The sequence below is a fragment of the Labrus mixtus genome, chromosome 18, assembly GCF_963584025.1.
Source record: "Labrus mixtus chromosome 18, fLabMix1.1, whole genome shotgun sequence".
Lineage (NCBI taxonomy): Eukaryota > Metazoa > Chordata > Actinopteri > Labriformes > Labridae > Labrus > Labrus mixtus.
Window position 1 is genome coordinate 606969 of NC_083629.1, and position 21798 is coordinate 628766.

A 21798-nucleotide genomic window follows, 5' to 3' on the forward strand; every position below is an offset into this window, starting at 1 on the left:
GGCATGCAGGGGCATTTTGGAAAAGAGTAACATTAAGAAACGAATATGCTCCATCAGCACTATAATAAAATGTGATGATAGTAATTATAAAAGAGAAATAGTTGTATTGCTCATATATGTAGGCTATTTAATTAATAATCTATTTCTTGTCGTCGTATTATTATTGTAATTTTATCATTTATTTCTTGTTCTCCTTATTATTTCTTTCTCTTTCATTAATATTCTCATTCTCATTATTATGACTGTGATTTCCAGATGACAAAAACATCCTGTGGACAAGTGTTGAGAATTAGCATGTGTGCTAAAACACAAACAATACATCTGGTTAGTCCAATGTGATTGTGACGTCCATGTTAAATCAAAATCTATTCTATTCAATCTAAAAACAGAAATTGACACTCTTATATAAAACAATCTATAAGTAATGTTGTATTAACATAACATGATCTTGTTCATGATGAGAAGCTATTTGCAGTAACATATTGCATGACTTTAAAAAAATAGAATGTTTATCTCTTCTCCCACGTACCTAAACCCTTCAACGGCTCCCCAAATATGGATTCCTTCCCTTTTTCAATTGTTCATGCACCCTCTGTTGTTCTGGGAGATCATACAGGAACCTAAACACGACATGTCATTTATTTCATTTCCTCAGCTCCTTCTTTAGAAGTTTAGGAAGAGAGGTGATTCATGAGAAAGGATGAACTTTTAACCCCTCTTGCGAAACGAATGTAAGGGACAAATTCTTTTCATTTCAGCCACTGGCCCACAGGTCAAAGATCTCACGCTAAGATGGCTCGTTAGCTCTGGAAACTGGAAGCTCTGTAGAGAAAAGAAGCTGCTCTTTACTCCCACTGATGCAACACCCAGGCGCACAGAGTCTCTTTCACTTTGATTCATGCTGTTTGATTAGGCTGCGAGGCGGTGACAGGTTCTTTAGTAAGATCCTTTATGATGTGTGAAATTATTAATTTAAGGGGTGCAAGGCCCTGAGAGTGAACATCTCTACTTGAATGCCACTAAACACTCCTTAAGTCTGTTTAATTCACTTAAAACATCGACACACTGTGTTAACTGAAATAGATAGCGGATGAGGTTTTAATCACCGGAAACACAAAGCTAATAACAACAGTGTTTCTTCACCAGATCACTGACTGAGCAGGGGGAATCCTTTACATTCTCATATCAATGACATACTGTTCACAGCTTTGGAAAGCATGAGTCGTTTAATAACTGATTCAGAAATCCCCCATCTATGAGAGATATAATGTGAGGGAACAAGACAGTAATAGAATCATTACATTTCCTCTCCATTGTTTACAGCACTCTTGCAGTAAAAGGGAAACTGCAACAAAAATAATAAAAGCCTATTGGAGGGGCTTTGATCTCGTCTTCATAACGCCACAGCAGCAGCCTGAATATTCCCTGTGAGCGTTCACACTCAAAAGAAAGAAAGTAATTTTACCATTAGCATGATAGCATCAAATGCTGTCAGATAAAAGAAACTTTGTGATAGGGCAGAATGCCAAATGAGCATTTCCTTTTATCAGATTGTCAGGTGAGGCAGTGAAGAAGGCAGCGTTTAAGAACTCTTTATAAATGAAGCATTTGGTCTGGATGAGAGTGTGCTGATATTACCACAGGTAAGACATGCTGGTTTGCACATTTAATGGGTGTCAGGTCATGTTAAGTGGTATGTTTTGTTTTGTTTTCCTCACAGGCAATGTTGGATATATACACCCTGTTGCTCAAAGTGCCCCAATTCTGATTTCCTTCATCTGCCCCAGTTTGGATGTTTTTTCTGATTAGTGTGAACAGCAAAAAGATGCATGGAGTCGCAGTTTTCCAATTCCCACCTGGGGAATGTGTGGTGCACAATCACATCCCAGGGTGCGCAACCTGCTGCAGCTTGAATATGGAAACATATTCCAGATTTTTTTTGTCAGCACTGCCATGACTGTGTTACTTTGAGATGATGATGATCTCACATATATTATAAGGGAACTTGGGGGAAACAAAGATGAAAGGCATTCTATATTATAATTATTGATCCACAACTGCATCTCATCATGGCATGGTGGTGACTCGAGCCAGAGGAGATGTTAATTTGCGTATGCTAACATGCTCAAGATAGCAACCCCTTACAAGCTGATTTTGTTTTAGCATTAACAATGTAAACCATTTCCTTCATTTATTGTAGCTTGAAATCATGTTGACAGTGGTTAATTGGAACTTAAAAGAAAGTACAGCAGAGGCTTGTTGGAAAATAATTAGTTTTGCAGGTACAAGGTCATAAATAGAGGCTTAAGATGAATTCAAATTACAACAAATTCAAATATCATTGTAATATAATTTATATTGTAATTAAAGGACAACTGTTTTTGATAAAGTGACATCTAGTTAGGCAAGTAACTTGACTTCCCAAAATATAGAGGAAACTCTACAGCGGCTGCAAAACTAATACAGACATGGAAGCCCATTTCCAGAAAGAGTGTTTGGTTTATCCATTCTAGGCTTACTTTAAAACATTGCATTGCAAAGTAGGGCCAATGGAAGATGTCCTATTTCTTCTTGAAAAAATGATTACAAATTTCAGCATATATACACCAAAGACATACATCCTTAATAGTACGCAATTTCCATTTACCGGTGTTTTAAGTGTTCATTTGTATGTATTTTATTTTGTGTTAAATTACTATTATTAAAGCACTTGTCTCAGATTATGAATATATATATATATATATATATATATATATATATATATATATTATAAAACTGCCTTTTCAGGGCTTCACCATAGCAGATGAAATGTAGTGAACTTTGGAGTTGATACAGCCAATAGTTATTGAGACATTTCATTACAAATATTCACTTGTTTAAAATTCTAAACATATTGTATTCATCCTGGATATCCTCATTGGGCTATAAGTGTTTGATCAATCCTTTACACAATGGACTGCCTTTGCCTTGACAGAGAAAGATCATGGGTTACAGAATAAGTGATTTTATAATTGTAACAAAAAAAACTGAAAGGGAAGGTAGTAAAAGGAAATCTGCTCAATCCGTGTAATTTTCACCAATTTAAACTACTTACATCAATTTGAGGGGTATGATTAAGATTTATTTCCTTTTGAAAATATACCCATAAATTTGCCATAAGAAAACAATTTACAACCTTTTAACATTTTATCACAACATGATCACACAAGTTACAACCCACATCCCTGCATTACAAAGAATTGCCCTTAATTGTTTTACTTTTTTTTTCTAAACATTTAAAACATTTTCAACAAAAAACCAAACAATACAAGATTCCACTACAACTTTCAAATTTGCCATCTATTAAATACCCAGTGCCCCAGGGAAGAATACGGACACACTAGCTTTGAAGTGGTGCGATCAAAGAAAAATGAGAGAGGAGGGGGAAATTCAACCCATAAATCTGTGAAGCTCAACTTTGTCTTGTCCCAAAGAGGGTATCGGCCAGTAAATCTTTGCTGTTGTTTCTGGCCACAGACTCTTTTATCATATCAAGGGATTTGTCTTGCAGGAAAATCTGCCCATGATTTATTGTGCTATAAAATGGGTTCAACATGCCATTTCTATAGCTAACAGCTTTTTCAGAGTAATAACACAACTGACAACTGCTTTTTTTTTTTTTCAGGAAAAGCATCTAGTGTTGCAGGAAAGTGAGCTCTTTGGTAAAGACAAAGCTCTTAATTCACATTGTAACCACTGTGGGTCTTTTCATTAAGATAAAAAAAAAATATCCCCATCTACTGATGGAGTTATTCAAAGGGGGATAATGACCTATTTTAAAATGTATGCAGCATTTCTCTTGAATATCATAATTGTGATTTTGCATACAAACATAGATAATCCTCTGGGTTTTTTTTTTCACAACAGTGACAATACTGTCGTTAGAATGATGGAACGGAGGCCTGAAAAAAGCCTTGGACCCTTTCATTCGTTTTAATTGTTCCATCCAACAAGAAAGGCAATGCGTGCACATGCACAAAGAAACGCACAAATGCAACATGCGCACACTGATGCACTCACACATACACACACTTCTGCACACATGAACACAACACACACCTTTCATACTGCAGCTAATATGGGTATTACACAATTTAGTCCTGACATGTTGCAGCGATGATAGCTCTACTGCCACACAAAGATATCCCTATCACTCCCAGCGGCTCTCTCTCTCTTTCACCTTGATGTTACGGTGAGTCGACAACATCATTACTCATCACATCACTGAAACACATGCCTAGTGTAGCACTATATCACTCCCATATTGATATGTTGGTTATAGTTTTATATTCAAAGTACTGTATGAGAACATTATTTCATATAAACACGTCCACTGTTTCATATATCACTTTTATATTCACATGCCCACTTTATCACTAGATCACTGTCATTTTGACACCCACTATATTGGTACATCACTTTCGTTTGTCACAAATCCACTCTCATAGAAAAAAAAACCTTTTGTTTTTTTTCACGTGATATGTGGACAATTTTCTTGTTGACTTGCAACCATGTGTTTTAGTCTTCATCTTTTTCATATCATTTTCATGTTTACCCGTCTCGGGCCACTTGATTCAGACACCTCTGCTGATGCCCCATTGGATTTGCGAGGGACATACTCAATATCAAAGTTGCTCTTATGGCGTCCTTTCCCTCGACTCCAGGCGAACAGAAGCAGGAAACAAAAGATTACCACACCCAGGAAAGACAGGCAGCCCATAGCTGTAGATATAATGATAGTCTTAATGTCTATAGGGACTGTCATGTTGTACAGTACTGTCCCATTCCCCCATGTGCTGTTAGAGTCTGTCAGATAGTTTGAGCTCCTGTTGCTATAGTGAGATCTGTCCCCAATGCCCAGACTCTTAACAGCTAAAGAGGCAGACAAGCTAGCGTTGCCAGCAGGGTTACTTGCAATACACAAATACACCCCACTGTCATGCAGCTCTGCTGTCTTGATCTCAAGGGTACCATCTGACTGAACTTCCACCCTACCACTGCTCTTGGTTGTGATGTAGCGTCTGTGAGGTGTAATCCAGACCACTGAGGGCCGAGGTGCTCCTTCTGCCAAGCAGCTCAGGCGGGCAGGTTGACCCTCATCAGTCATCAGCAGCTGGGTCGTGTTGGGTCCAATCCGTGGTTTGGTGCAGGTCATGTATCGGGAGACCAGAGGCTCCTTGAGGTCACGAAGAGATCTTCCCAAGAGGTGCTGGGGGGCACTGCACTCAGGCTGGACATCCAGAATCTGCAGAGAGGGGGGCTTGTGGCTGTTGAGCAGCCAAAGCAATCTACAGTCGCACACTAATGGGTTTCCACCCAGACAGAGCCTCTGGAGGCTGTCTGTCGAGGCAAACACTCCTCTCTCCAGAGAGTCCAGGTGGTTGTCTGACACATCCAGTAGTTGCAAAGATTTGAGGCCTAAAAATGCAAAAGGCTCAATAGAAATCAGATGAGATCCCTGCAGCCGAAGCTCTACCAGGTGTGAGAGTTGGCCCAGCTCTCCCTGATGGATGTGCTGGATGCGGCAGTAGGACAAGTTGAGATGTGTGAGGTAGTGCAGGTTGTGCAGTGCGGCTCCAGGGAAGGCAGACAGGTTAGTGTTGGTTATGAACAATGTTGTGAGGTTGAGACCATGCAGAGAGAGGGGAGGCAGTGTGTCCAACCAGGGCCAGTAATCAATCTCTAGTAGGCGGAGTCGTGATAATCTCTTAAAAGAAAAAGGCTTTAGAAAACCAATGCTCAGGTAGCGCAAGTGCAGTTCAACCAGGCTATGGAGATGTCCTAGAGCGTCAGTAGGAACTACTGTGAGATTTGAACGTTCCAGGGTAAGACTTTGGAGTCCAAGTAATCCTGTAAAGGCCCGCTGAGAAACGAAAACTAACTCATTGTCACCGACCTCCAGGGACGTCAACCTGCGCAGGTCTTGGAAGGCATGATCCAAGAGAACCACCAACCGGTTGTGGCTGAGGTCGAGGCGGGAGAGATTGGTCAGGCCTGACAGCACACCAGCAGGAACCAGCTGCAGCAAGTTACTGCGAAAGTTGAGTGAGCGGAGAGCAAGCTGAGAGCGGAATGAGCCGGGCTCGACCACACTGATGAGGTTGTCACTGAGATCCAGATCCTCGAGCTGAAGGAATGAAGAGAAGTTGTCTGGTGTAATGATGCGCAGCTTGTTCTTACTAAGGTCCAGGACACGTGTCTCAATAGGGATTCCTTCGGGGATGGTGGGCAGGCGCTTACGATGGCAACTAACCGACTTGCTTTGCGCAGAGCACTCACATCGTGCAGGGCAGCTCCGGGCCAAGCTGGCCAGGAGAAGCAGCAAGGCCCCGCCCAGGAAGAGATGGCAGTGGTGCAGGGCTGGGTGTCGCATGTCTCTTTTACCCACGTTGCCCCCTGTCATGGCACAGCTTCTTGTACATACAGGGCACCATCACGAACAAGCCCTGGAACACACAATACATGAGATGTGTCAATAAACTCCTTAACCAACAAAAGTCAAACTTTGTTTTTTTACCCGTCTTGCCTTTTTACATTTCCACCCTTTACACTTTGTGTTTCCTTAAACTTACATGTATTTTCTCTTTAAATGAACTGTCCTTTTTCTTGGCAAGGCGGATGTAAAATTGAATTAAAACTCACAGCAAGACAAGACAGCAAGAGAAATATCAGCGGCATAAAAATGTAAACGTTCATCACTTTCGTAGCACAAAAGGTTGCAGGCTAACTCCGGGTATTTTCATGAGGATGGAAGATAAAAAATGTCCCTTTTAAGAGTGCAGGGAGACTAAAAGCCCATGTGTATTTATTGTTGCTGCATATGTGTGACTTGATACTTTGCATCAGTGACAATGGGGTTTCTTTGTCTGCATCTGAGTGGGTTTGGTGATGACTGAACTATATGGCAAGTGTCACAACTAAAATACAAACTATTTTATAAAAAAATACAAAAAACAAACTAAACAGGAAATACAATGTGAATCCTGAGGAAATCTCCAGCACTATTTGACAGGCAAACATAACCCCAGTATAGGATGAATGGAAACAAATGAATGGCTGCTTTACAAGTTTTCATTTAAGTCATCTCACAACTTAATTTTTCATTCCTTCATTTTGCACAGGTTGCACTGAATTTCTTCATTTTAAAATGGTAGTGTTTGAACATATGACATTTTAACTACGCAAAACAAGTTTTGCAAATATTTTTTGGAAAAGTTAGCAACGAGCAAAAGAACTGTGGAAATTACAGATGCATACATTTACATAATACCCACAGAATTCACGAGCTTCATTGCTTTAATGCTCTGTTGGTTTCTGTTTACTTCTTGTTACAACACATTAGGCCTACTTCTTTTTCATATTCCATATACTTTGCATTTTGCTGCATTACTTTCACTTCAAATAGCATGGTGCTGACAACCCAATCAGTTTCAATTAAGGATCAAAACATCTAAGGCTGGAGTGATTGTTTCTTTTTTAAACCTCATTGTTTCCTGTGTTAGGAATTCTTTTTACATTTTTCTTGTACTCAAACGGGGCACCACTTCTTAGCTGCTGTACCGTATGTGAAGGAATGACAACATTAAGGAAAGGACACAGGGTTCAGTTATTAAACATAATGTTATCTGGAAGCTTTACTTCTTCACAGATTGGAAGGACAGCCCTTAACAGAGGAACACTTTCCAGCAGCCACAGGTTGTTGACTTGACAGATGGCTCAGTAGACAGAGAAGCTGACCGTAATTGCCCCATTACCAGTAGTATCTGCATTCTGCTCATGGCTATCTTTGGCAATTAGGTGTGCAAAAAATAAGACACATCTGTGAGCAGTGAGACTTTGAATGCATCATAAAGGCAAAGAAAAATGATAGAAATATGAAAGGCGCCTTTAAAAAAGCTATTGACTGCTAGCACAGCTCTTGTCAATCACAGCAAAGCAAAATCCTGCCAAGGTAAGCAGATGATGAGCACACAGACAGACACATACCTTACTTTGATAGTGAAGTGAGTGACATTCAGAAAATAGCTGAGATGAGGCAGAAAGAGCTGGAGAGCACACACATACTCCACTCTTTCTCTTCCCCACAGCACTCACCCCTCCGCCCGGCTCAGCAGCTGCACTGCTTGCATCTCCATATCTCTGCTCCTTTCTCTCTTCTTTTTTTTTAATCTCTGTTTTATCTTTCCGTCTTCTTGTTCACACATCTTCCATCTAACTCCTTTTCTCTCCCTGGTCCTGGCTGGCCTGGCAAAACCCCAGTCCGTTGATCAGTCCCTGCAGGCTGGGTTTTTATCGATCGCAGCACAGAAACATCAGATGCCAGGAATGTAGCCTTTAACAAAGACCAGGCCGTTGCCACAGCAACCACAAACCCTGACTCCCATCCGCTCTATGTAGTCTGCCAATCAAATTAATGAAAAAAGGAACAACATAGAGTAAGGAGGGTCACATTTTTTCATATCCCTTTAGTCCTTGCATTGAGAGAGAACTCAAATTGAATAAATTCTTAGAAATTCTGTTTCATTGGTACAGCGAGATTTAGGTGTTTCCAATCCGTCATTCTGGCTGCCTTGCTATTTGTCAACCTGTCTTGTTGCCCATCCATCTGCTGCTCTGGTAACTATGTCTGTCTATCTACCTTATTATCTATCCACAAGCCCACTCCTGTCTTTGTGCATTTATCAGTCTGTCTTAACCTGTCAGCCTCCGTTTCTTGCTCCCTTTCTGTTTAATAATTACAGTCCAGTTGTGTGTTGCTGCAGCGGGGGACAGGTCTGGTTATCTGTTGGTGAGTTGTGTGTCAGGCAGCATGCAGTCTGTTCACTGGTCTGCTGACAGCTGGTGCACACACACACACACCAAAACACAATAGCCATCTTACTTAATTCCTATGAGGGAAAGTACATGATAGAATGGGGATATTCATGCCAGAGATTCTTTACTTTCTTTATTATACCTTCACAAAAGTGCAGCTTCTCTTGAAGGCCATAAAAATACTGTAATATATTGAATTTCCAGGAGAAATGGTTGCATATTTAATCTGTATGCCTAAAAATTCAGCTAAATTATAATAAATGTCAACTAAAAATCTGTCACAATTGAGGTTTAACTACCGGTATGTGCACAATAAAACCTATAAACCATGACCTTAAATTGAAATATTAAGTCATAACCTTAAAAAAAAAGCTCTGACTTGGCTCTAGACCAGCTGTCTGTTTGATGGCCCTACATATATTTGTCATTAGTAGAGCCTGTCCTGAAGCTGCTTTTTGTTTGAAGGATTTACTTATTTGCCTTAAGATATGTCTCTCGTACTGCAGCATCAAAATGTAATGCCACACTGTATGGAATAAAATGCAGTAATATGTGAGCCTTCAAGAATTTATGACAGCATGTGGTTTCAGGGAGTATAGTACAAATATCCAAAAGAGAAGCAGCTTTAAAGTCACAATAAGGTTTAGCAAATCCCATTACAGTGGCAAGAATTTAAATCTCACATAAATATGTCTTTAATCATTAACTTAGATAACTGCTCAGAAATAGTCAGCTCAATCAGTACTGCATGTATAGCCTCATGTTTAAAGATTTAGAAACTTTCAACTGAAAGTTGCTTGTAGTCATAAACCCAGCGATATTTATGACCCAGCTTTGCAGCTCCATTTAGTACAAGGGATCATTTTAGTTAACCTATTGTTCCAACAGCATATTATTCTGATATCCCAACAGTCTTAAAAGTTGCCCTAAAAGGACAAGGAGCCCATTTATCCGATAGCTGGTAAAATTACCAAATCAAAAATATTCTGAGCTCACAGTATAAATGTTTCATTAGATTAGTTGTTTTGATGGTCAGGGTAAGGCACTGGAGAATTCATTATTTCAATAATTACATTAAATTCTAATTTGAGACACTTCAGCAACATGAACAATGTCGGTATTGACATCACAACTGAATGGAGAGTGTGTTTTGATCATTTAGGCTTCATGTCTTCTAAAATGTATTTTGTTCACTATTGTTTTCTGAAGGTTGTTTTTTTTGTTAGAATAAAGGCTGTTGGACAATCAGGCTTTCGGTTTATTGGGATTTGTTTCAGTGTATTGGGATTTTGGAAAAACAAACTGTTCGAACAATGCATTTCATTGACCCATAAGATTGTCTTTCAGCTATTTTATTGGTAATACATTCTCAATTTTCACTTTTTTTTTTAAACACCAGCAAGCTTTTTTAGCGACAGACATTTTGAAGAAAAAAAAATCCACTACCTGTAATAATTTGAATATAGGCTGACCCATGTTGACCTTGGTGGCACAGAGTACACTGGTGGCCAGTTACTGTATGCCTTTTCAACACAGTCATATTTTTAGAAACGCTTGGAGCCAACTGTGTCATCAGCAGGATTGAAAATCTACAAGATCCCACAGAATCCTGAGCAAATGGTAATGGTGAATGGGGTCATTTAGAAGGGCAGCCTGCAGGGTTGACCGTTTTGGGATTTGGTTCTGAATTGGATTAGAGTCAGTAAAACTGTAGAAAATCTGACAGCCGAAAAAGGAGCTGTAGGGTGATGCATGAGTCATTTTGAGAGTGAGAGGGAAAGAGAGATGAAGGAAAAAATAGAGAACAGAGTTTAAGATAAAGCAGCAATACTTGGAGGAATGACGAAAGCCACACTTACGCGATTGCATAAAATCCTTGTTTGCATTAGTTGACTGGGAGTTTGAATGTGATTTTAACCGAGTTAAGCTTGAGAAACTGATTACAGCTCTTCAAGGAGAACTCTGCAATACACGAGCAATGCTCGCTGCACGTGTTGATTTTAATCTGTGGGCCAATCTGTCAAGATGAGCACCATTAAATCCCTGTTCATTATCACACGACTTTCTAAACCCACAGCCTTTTACTGCAGCACAGCACATGCATTTTTGACTGAGAAGGGCTTAATTGAACCATACCAATGCATTTTTGAAACGACATTAATTGCAGTATTGAAAGCAGGGAAATTATAAATGAATAATTAATTAATTATATTGACAGAATATGTGCCTGACACTTTTCCTGTTGCCTTAAGGTGCTAATTAACCAAATGCGTTGTGCTGTCTCTTTGTGCTGAGTAACATCTGCAGTGATTCAACTCGGTTAATATTATAAGCACAGTATCCTAATATGCATGGTGTGAGGCACTTTATAGGCATGGCTAGCTTTTGTGTTTGCCGTGCATAGTGCTCTCTACTATAAATCCTGAACATCTCCCCCAACACACAGTCTTGCAAACACAAGGTTTTGAATTGATCTACATGACTGCAATTATTCTGCACCCAGCACCTTGGAAAGAGGCCATTATTATTTTCCTCAACATAAATCGTATTCAGTTCACTTCCACTTCAACCTCTGCAAAAAGAAAAATCTTTAGGCACATTTTACACTTGTTTGCTCATTTTAAGAAGAGTTCTGTATTTCTTTTAAGTTTTCATTTATCACTTTGGATCAGTGGAGCCATAAAAGAGTGTGCAATATTCATTCATTCTATTGTTTTCCCATGAAATATTAAACATCGGCCCTCTGTCTCACTGTTCTGCTTTGCTTATCTCCAGTTATAATAGTGGCTTGAATAATGGAATTATTTCACTTGAGAGGGTTCACATGTTAGACGATTATTGCCGCAATGTGAGCATATAGCATAACATACTCTGAATGATAATTGACCTGAAAGGACAGATCGCTAAACCCATCATCTGTTTTGCATCCTTGTGTCGATGCACAAACAGACACGCATGCAAATTGTGTGCACGTCTTCATTAAGGTGCTTTACAAGACATTTGATATGAAGGGACCTTATTGACAGGCTGAGAATGAGCAAAACATGAGGGGCACATCTTTGTATTCATTAAGTTTTCTAATAAAACAAAAAGGTAATCTCTGTTGATTGCCCTTTGAATGTCTACTCTGTACCATTAAATGCAAAATATTAAGAACAAGAGAACAGCTTCAGGACAGAGAAATGTGTGATATGGATTGTGAAACGCACAAGAAAGCCTAGCCTTACTTTGTACTTTTAGAATAACAACAGCTCAGTTTAAAGATAATTCTCTGTGTATTCTACATAAATACACTAGAAAAATATACATCTGCTTTTCAGAGAAATGTAGTATTCTGCAAAAAACACTGACACCCCCACGAGGGGCAAAATGTCAGCAGGGTCTTCAGGATGCTGTTGGGATGTGGAAGTTGAATCGTGTTCTTTGTGGCTAATTAGTGCTTGTGCATTCAAACTCTGCCAATTAAACAGGTCCTTTCTGCACCACTGGCCATGTTTCCTCTGAAGCGATGCCTTGTTGAGCCATCAACAGCGCATCCTGTCTTCCACCATGTGGTTTGTTGTACGTCTGCTATGCTGCAGGATCATGGGGAATGTTGCTTTACCCTGCAGTCTGGATTTAGAGAAACCCAGTTAATACTTAGTCAGTGTTTGCTCATACTGATAGACAGCAGGAGGTGTACATAGTGCTTCTAAACTACAGCCTCCAGAACAAAGACTAAAAACACAAACTCTCTGTTACTGAGTATCTGTGCTGTGGACATGGATAATGTGAACAAAGCGTTCCTCCACCTGCTCGGTTTTCTCTCAACAGCATGCAGCATTTTTTCTATTTGTCACAGCTAAAAATTAAAAGCCAATTTAAGGAACCTTTTTCATATCAGATCTGCTATCAGAAAGGGAATATTACCAATCTTATTGATTGGACATCATATTGTTTCTATCATGCTCCAATCAGCAAAAGTTTTATATTAAAAAGTCTTAAAGGCTGAAAGCAGCACAAAGTTAACTTTGTGAAGGATTTAAATTCATAAGCTATTTAAAAAGCAATTTAATACAAAAAAGGAGTTTTGACAGAATGGTTTCACATCAGACGGTTGTAAATGGTAAATGGATTGAGCTTGTATAGAGCTTTTCTAGTTTCTGACTACTCAAAGCACTTTGACACCGCATGTCCCACAGTGATGGCAGAGGTTGTAAAGTTGTAACTTTACTTCTTTATAGAAGTAACTAATCCCGGGTCAAGACACTGGACACTGCTCCCGCTGCTACGCGGGGAAAATGTGGCTTAAGGGGGGAAGTTGACCGTCTCACAACCGGAGGGTCTAGGGCTCGGTCTACGGCTCCTGTTGCCACTTATCTATGTGTGTACTTATCTACTGGTCTCACCAATAAGAGCCCCAGCTCTTTTGTGGCACATCCCCCTGTCTCCATTGATATCATAAAAACGCAAAAATTTTTGTTGATGGTGGTGACGACGAGGTGGCAATAATGACGATGAATTCTGGATGAATATTGTTATCATTTCTATCATTACTTATTTATTCATCTATTTTGATTATTTTTTGTTTTTTTATTTCGTAGTGACTGTATTTGTTTTCCTCCTTTTTCTCACTCTGATTTTCCATCCACACACACATACACACACACACACACACACACACACACACACACACACACACACACTCAAGTAAAACCTGACATACCCCTTTTCTGGCCTGTGCTCACTGTAATTGTCTCTTGTGTTGCAATGAAAAAAAGAAGTAACTAATCCCATTCATACACACTCATACGGCACCATCGAAGCAGTGGGAGAAGTTTGGGGTTAAGTTTCTTGCCAAAGGACACATCGAACATGTGGCTGCAGGAGCTGGGGATCGAACCCTCAACCTTCCGGTTGAGAGACGACCGACTCTACTAACTGTTCCTCAGCCGCCCACTGTTGTCAATCGTCCCATACACTGCCCCCCACTGGCCAGGCATAGTAAGTGTACCAAAAACGTCTTCAAATTCAAGATTTTCAGGAATGTAAAGCAGCAGAGGAATAGCTTGCAAATCTACATTTACCCTTGCGGGGATATTTTTTTGTGACATATTTTTAGAATTGATCATTTATATTTTTAGAATTGTCAAAATGTCAAAGTACTAATTTTAGTCCCTAAATTGTCTCTCATAAGTTTCTGGCTTTATTTCCATTACAATTCATATCCATATGAACACTTTGCCTTTCTTGTTCTCCAAAATACTTGATTGTGTTTCCAACAGCATTGTAATACTACTTTACATTCTAGCTCAGCACCATTGTCACTGTAGGACAGTCACACAGTAATCATATTGTGTGAAATGATTGCTTAAAAAAAATATGTCATTGCTAACTCTCAATGGCTACTTAGGTTTCCTACTAAATGAATAATCAGATTTTCCACAATGTGACGACAAACCTTTTGTTTTTCCTCCCTGTCAAGTGTATTTAAGTGAAGCAGGTGCACACCCTGCTGTGTCTTGTTGTTGCTTATAAATCAGAGTGTTACTTGAAGGACACTCACCATATAAGGTTTCTGTCTAATTTTAGTCTCAGGAGGTAGAACTCATCCATTTTTCATGGTATATGTATACCCACACTGACTCACAGGCCCCTTCCCCATTCACCCAAATAAGATCTGTTCCAGCATATGACACCAGTTTTTCCAATAATGTTTTCTTCTGCAAACAAATTCCATGTAATTTGTTTCAAAAATACACATTAGCTTAGTTCCAAAATTTCAGTTGCTGGTAATGTGCTATTTTGAATTGACTCTTTGGCTGGGGAGGGGGTTGGGTTTGTTTTCAGTTAAGCTCTTGTGAATTCCTAACAACCGTATTAAAACACCTAAATAGTCCACATACGTGGTTTAACTGAACTACATAAATCATTCCATGGTTAAAAGATACTTCTGTTGCCTTTGTGCCTTACATTAACAGATGATGCCAAACCTCTGCAAAGTGTCATGGGCACTTAAACAGGTCCAGTGTTAACTTACATCCAAAAATAAAGGGGAAAAAGAGCCCACTGTCTCTTGTTGTCAACATTTATATGTTTACCACAAAACTCAGGGGAGGCATTTGTACTGTCCTAGTAGGGGCCTGTTGCAATTATATGCTGCCCCTATTGATCCCACATATTGACTAAAGTCTGTCCTTGATTTTAACATTCAACAGATGCTTCTCTGGATTTCTGAGGAAAACGAGAACCATGAAAAATAGCTCATTTGAAAACAGCATGGAAGCTCATAAATAAGGCATTCTTTATATTCTAAAGGAGGGAAAGCGTAAATGACTAACTCCTTAGTGTGTCTGAGTTGAACTGAAACTTTGATATCAGTCAGTGGAAACAGCTGGATCAAATTAATGAGAGAGATCACAGGTAAGATCTCTAGCCTTTATATTCATTTACATAGTACTTAAAGAAAATTGAAATGCATTATGTTCTTTCCATCAAAGCAATAATGTGGATTTAATACACAGAGCAACATATTTGATTTGTTTATCACCAAGTTGTGTTTTAATTAAAGGAATAGTTCTCATAATAGAGAACAAACCCTATGACGTATTTTTGTAGGCCAACCCTGAATTAGCATCTCCATGGGTCTAATCAGAATTCCCCTATTAGATTTTATCATTGGATTTTGGATCATTGCAGAAAATAATCTCTGTGGTAAACACACGTTTCTGAAGCGTAGGCGTTTTGTTCAGCAGGATAATCTTCACAGATGAACACCATTTTTATGATGTTTGAAGTGTTAATGCGGCCGACAGAAGTAAAAAGCTAACGTTATGCTAAAGCTAACTACACCACGGTCGGATGATTGTGACGTCACTAGCGTTATGCTTCAGATGATCTCCGATAAACTAATCCACGTAGCTTAATAAGTTGTTTATTAACTTAATATTCACCTTAACCTAAAGATTAAACCTACAGGAGACATCTCCGACTAGTGAGAGAGTTCCCGGCCTCTGTGTCCGGCGTGATGACGTTTAATGTCCCTGACAACCACTGTAGTCACATTTAGCCACTTGTTAGCATCCGCCTTTTTAAAGACGAGTAAAAACTTCAGAATTCATAAGTGGGGGTATTACCTAACGTAGTTTATGTGGTCTAACAAAACACCAACATCTCTTCAGCTTGTGTTAACCACAGACCTTATTTCAGGCGTCTAACCACAAACCCATTCAAAATCCCCGTTGACTTTTAGACGATAGACCCCATGGCGCTCAAATGCTAACTTACTTCAGGGTTTTAGGACTCATTCCTGTGGCGCTCTGTTGTCTGTTAAACATTAAGCTAGAGCCAGGAGACGGTTAGCTTAGCATGGAGAAAGAAAGAACTGCTGACTTATTACCATGCTATATCATGTTAGATCCAATCTTTTATGAATGGTTGTGTGTGTTGGTTGAGCTGAGGGTTCCTGAAGTCATTTTGCTGATGCTTCACCATGAGACTCCAACAAGTCACTGCTCCAAGAAATAGTCATTTAAGAACAATTTATAAAGTTTACAGATCAGTATTTGTATATTTAATACAAAAAATATATAAATTGCTGACCTAAGAGGACAGGTGGTCCTACAGCCACTGTACAGTTTGGCTTATAAATATGCTGCAAATTTTTTTGGGCAAAAAATAGAAAACTCTTACCTGTTTGGTGTCTTAAGATGAGAAGTAAGACCTAGATTGGTCAGTACATCTCATTTCAAGACACTTGACAAGTACAATTTGCTTGCCCCAAATGTTCTTGGTAGATTTTGTTTTACTTATTACAAGCAGTTCAGACCTTAATATTTGCTTTTTATATCTTAAAAAAATATTTTCCTAAGCTTTGAATTTTTGCAGTGTATGATCAGAGGCGCTGCTTGTCAACAGGCGAGGCAACTGCTTGGAGCCCCAAACCATTAGGGGGCCCCAAACCATTAGGGGGCCCCAAAGCAGTGGCCAAAAAAGGTGAAATTTTGCAATGACTAAGAAAATTTCCTTAGAGGTTCCCATCTGACAGAAGTCACAACTGTTGCCCTGCTGAACGCTGATTGGAGGGTTGATTGATGACTCTAGAATGGCCACAGTGTATGATAACATTTTCAGGAGGAAGATGGCCCTTGTCTATAAATGACAAGATGGCTGCCTACTTTTTGGTTCATGGCTCATTGAGCTTAGAAGACTGTAGTAAATCTTATAAATGATGTCTATAATATGCCTGTTTCTTACTTGATAAAAATGGAATACAGATTATACATTTGCTATCGTAATATCTTATATTATCATTAAAAAACTGTAAATATACATTAATACATTTATAAATAAATCATAAAACTACATGCTTCTTTCTAAAAAAAATACATTCAGACTAATGGTCTTAAACATCATATATGATAGAACTACATCACCAATTGCAAAGTTGTAATTTGTGTGGAAATTTCTAAAGTCCTGTATTTTCTAATAATAACTTCCATTTTTAATTCAAACAGTCAACAGTCAAAAACTTCTCTTCATGTTTGGGCTTGAAGGATGAATTAAATCCATTTCTAACTGCACCTTTGCACACTCAGCAGCCAAAGATATTTTTAGACTCTTTATGTCAAATCTCTGGGCCCATTCATTCCCAGCTTCAGTCTGAAAAGATGATTGGTCTTTCTGAATGAGAGGCGCAATGTGAACAATAGTAGATGCATCAGTTCGATGACTTTCATTTTGAAAAGAAGTTACCAATTTATTTGCAGTTAAATAAAGGTGAGTGGGGACATTTACAGATAGCACACTGGAGCCCTGAGTTTATTCTACAGTTAAAATCATGTCCTATAAGCAGCACAGAATGTGAGACTTAAATATGCTCATGTTCACATTTATTTTCCTCCTAGGACTTAAACTCCTTTCATTCCCTAAAAAGTCTGCTCCACTTAAAATCTGTGTCAGTAATGGGTCTGGATATCCTCGCTGTATGCTGCTCCCCACATTTCTAGGAAGCAATTTGGCCACATGATGAAAATTCATTAAAAAAATGTCATGGAAATCTGAAAGCTGAGTGGATCACAAAGCATGCTCCTTTTGTCAGACAGATGTTTGAACTCAGGTTTAGGTTTTGTGCCAAAGCAGCAAAAAAATCTTCCTATCAGCTTGTTTTTAAGTGTATCTAGGGTTCAAGGGTTGTTTTATAACTACATTTAGAAATAACTAACAATGACTGCCACATATTTAAACTTAGAACTTTATTTGAATACCAAATCAATGTTTCTAAAGGAAATTAAAAAAAATAGGTTGAAGTGAAACATTAGTGTTTCACTAATGTTTAAGACTCAACTGAAACCTCATAATTTATTTTTGCCTTTGGAACAAAACAGATATTCACTGTTCTGTCAGTCGTCACATAAATACTTTTTTCTTTTGCCTCTGAATCAGAAATGATTCAAAGTCCACAGAGCACTTGTAAATATTGGCTGTGCTAATTTCAACGTGTAGTTAAAGCATGAACTTTCTCCCAGACCCTTCTATCATTTCCCTGGAGAGCCGTTTAGTGTCATCTCTTTTTACATCAGACCCTGAGGAGGGGATTAGGGCGTCCTCACTGGCTCTGAATCACACGGGAGGATTAGCACTTCCTCCTGTCACCAAATCATTCTGACGGATTAGCAATTTCCACTGTCATCCCAAAAAGAATTCACTGCAGCTGCGAAGGAATTCAAGTCGCTGAGAGGGTCAAGGTGACATTGGAGGGAAGAGAGAGTCATTTTTGATTGGCCCATTCGAGCAGTGTGTGGCACTTGACCAGGACAATGTTAGCATGATGGACGTCAAGTGGATTTGTAAATCAACAGCTTGAGCTAAGCAGTCAGATAGGTTTATGTTCTGTTGAATTAGTAAATCAGAAACAGATCAAAAGTCACTTTTGATAGCCCCCCCCCTAAACATTATGGGTTTAGTTTGTATCCTCCTTTCATGTTTTCTTTATGAAAAACTTCTTTAAGCTACAGTTGTTGAAATCAGTTTTCTTAAGCTAAAGGGCCATTGGTGGCTTGTGAAGAGTTGTCAGCTCGTTGATATTTAGTGCTGAAATGCACCTTTGAGAGATGATATCTTTTTATGTACATGTTGGTGCCTTTTACTGTTGTGTTAAGCTGGAGAGGTGCATCAACTGTGAGTTATAGATTATAGATTATAGATATAGATTTATATAGAAAGGCAGTGCTGATGTTGTGATACGATATTTTAAAATATTTTAATACTTTTCAAATAACTCAATAATATTAGGACTTGGTTAAATTTGGCCTCAGCCCCCTGGTGGTTAAGGATGGTGTGTGCAGAAAATGCATCCAACAATTCCTGAAAATTGTCGTTATCCCCATATCTGACAAATCATTGAATCAAGCATCTATTTCTTTTCATTCCACCTTCCAGTTTGGCCCATTTTGAAGTCACTTTAAACTTTAGGCATGAAAAAAGTCACATGTATAAATTCATGGTCATAGCATTTGGATCTGACTTTGTAGTCACAGTGTGTGAGGACAATGTATTGTGTTTCATTATAGAATCCAATAATAATAATAATAATAATAATAATAATAATGATAATAATGATATTAATAATGGGTTTGCTCTGGATACTCTGGCTTCCTCCCACAGTCCAAGACATGCTCGTTAGGTTATTTGGAGATTCTATAATTGTTTGCATGTGATTGTATTTGGATGTTTGTCTCTATGTCAGTTCTGTCTGGTGACCAAAGGTAGTACCCCGCCTCTCAACCAAGAAATAATAATTATTATAATAATACTTGTGTAGAGTGTATAGATAAGATGTACGGGACTGATATAAGGTTGTGGATTTTTCTTTAAACCGATACATCCCTGCTTTGGATTTTATCAGACAAAATAGACGTTCTTATTTTCTACAACACTACATGCAGTTGGTTAATTTATGTAGCAATAGGCAGGAAGGTGAATTATCATTTCTGTCAGCTTGTCTAGAGAGATGTCCACAGGGGCACAGAACTGTCGTTGTCATGGTTACAGAGATGTGGTAAATGTTTCAGAAAGGATCACTGTTTGGATCAGATTAAAGCACCCATACTCTTTGGTTAGTTTGGTTACATGTTAGATCTAAGTGGTTTTGGAAAATTGTGCTATTTCATCAACACTACATAGGAAGGATTAACATCAGTCATAGTGACTAAACCTGGACTTTTATTCTTAAACAAGACATAAACCCATTTTCTGACGGATAGCTTGGGTAAGGTTTGACCTGACATGATCGTTGTAAATAAAACAGTTGAGGTGGTGTCATATGAGAATGAGAGGTATCACCTCACCAACATACAGTAAAGTTAGAGTTAGAGTCAGGTCCTTCTACTTTATGCCTTATGACTTTTATCTGAATACAACACAATAATCTGGTATTCTTTGTATAGCCATAGCTGTAGTTCTTACTCCCTTTGGTAGCCATTTTAGATACTCATTACAACAGATATTGTGTATCATATTGTCTAGTCATTTTAATTGTTATGAAAACTTCAGATTTCTTGATTTATTCAACTTCTCAGATCAAAAATATCCAATAATAAGGTTTGACAAAATGGTAATTGCACAACTGCTCCACAATTAATTAATTAATTAATTGCTTGAGCACTATTCCCAAAAAATAAATGTGATTTCCATTAGTGTTTCACTTGTGATCGGCATCAATCTGTTCTATGTTTTACACTGCTGCTGACTTCACTGTACTGCTCGTGGATCTCTAACTACAGTTGTGACAGAAGCCTGAGGCTCACTGTGACTGAGACAGAAAGTCTTTCCTGTGATTTGTTAAAGCCAGAATTCTGCTTCACAGACTTAATGTTCTTAATGTGAATGTGTACTGGTGTGTGTGTGTGTGTGTGTCCGTGTGTGTGTGTGTGTGTGTGTGTGTGTGCAAGCATGCGTGTGTGTGTGTGTGTATGGTTAGTGATTGCGTTCACTGAATAATACCAGCCTTTCACACCTGCCACATAATTGGCTGTCTGCAAACATAGCTTGAAACTGGCAAAGAGAACCCCTTTGGGAGTAGAGTGGGTTTGGACCAGTTTAACGTTCTCTAAATGTGCTGAAATCCCAGACTAACTCATATTCATATGCATGCATACATATTCCAAAACATTATGCACAGTCTGATATCCACTTGAAAGCATTGAGACTAAATGAGAATGAAAATTTCTGCCATGCACAATGACTACGGTTTATAGTCTCTGCAAGAAGGAAGTGTGGTTTGAAAAGAGTCTCCATTATAACAGTGTTTCCTGTGTGTAGTCATCTAACTGACTGGTATCCTAAAAAGCATATCTCTTGGTGAAGCTCATAGACTTTCCAGTCGAGACGATGATAATTAAGCTCGACTCCTTTTTGGCAAAATTAGGCCATGTTTTTTTTTTAATCCTTCTTCAAACTCTATCTCTAAGAATTAGCTAAGCTTTACTGATATTGTGATTTTTTACAAATTGTACCATTTAAGACAACCAAGCATATGCCAGACAATCAATACAGAGAAGTTGAGGACAAAGGGGCCTCTGTTGCAAAGTCTGTGTCTTGCAGGAAGGAGAACTACTGGTGGCTCACATCCATTAGCACCTCATCTATTTTCTATCAATGAAACACAGAAGGGCAGGGTAAATAGTGACAGCTGCTTCAGCAACCAGAGACACTTCTCAGCATTGGATTTTGCCCATTTCAAGTACAAGCCCTATTCCTAAAACATGGGATGTTGTGTAAAATGTGAATAAAAGCCGAATGTATTTGCAGCTAACATTAAAACCCTTATTTGATTGAAAATAGCACAGAGACAACATATTAAAGGTTGAAAGTGAGATATTTCATTGTTTTGGTTAAATGATGTGCCCTATTTGAATTTGATGCAAACAACATGTTCCATACAAAGTGTGGGTAGAGTCATGTTCA

At 38.7% G+C, this 21798-nt stretch overlaps 1 protein-coding gene across 2 annotated transcripts in view; it reads right to left on the bottom strand.

Annotated features, from left to right (window-relative positions):
• Window positions 1–3173: 3173 nt before the first annotated feature.
• Window positions 3174–21798, bottom strand: part of lingo2b (leucine rich repeat and Ig domain containing 2b) — a 36477-nt gene continuing 17852 nt past the window's right edge. Inside the window, exons 1-2 of one of the 2 annotated variants that reach the window (XM_061063142.1) lie at window positions 8134–8378; window positions 3174–6485 (exon numbers count right to left, since the gene is read on the bottom strand). In XM_061063142.1, the coding sequence (XP_060919125.1) occupies window positions 4574–6442 (1869 nt within the window). In that variant the 5' untranslated portion in view covers window positions 6443–6485; window positions 8134–8378 and the 3' untranslated portion in view covers window positions 3174–4573. Of the gene's footprint in view, window positions 6486–8133; window positions 8379–21798 lie in introns of those variants that run through there. The other variant, XM_061063141.1, reaches the window with a different exon arrangement.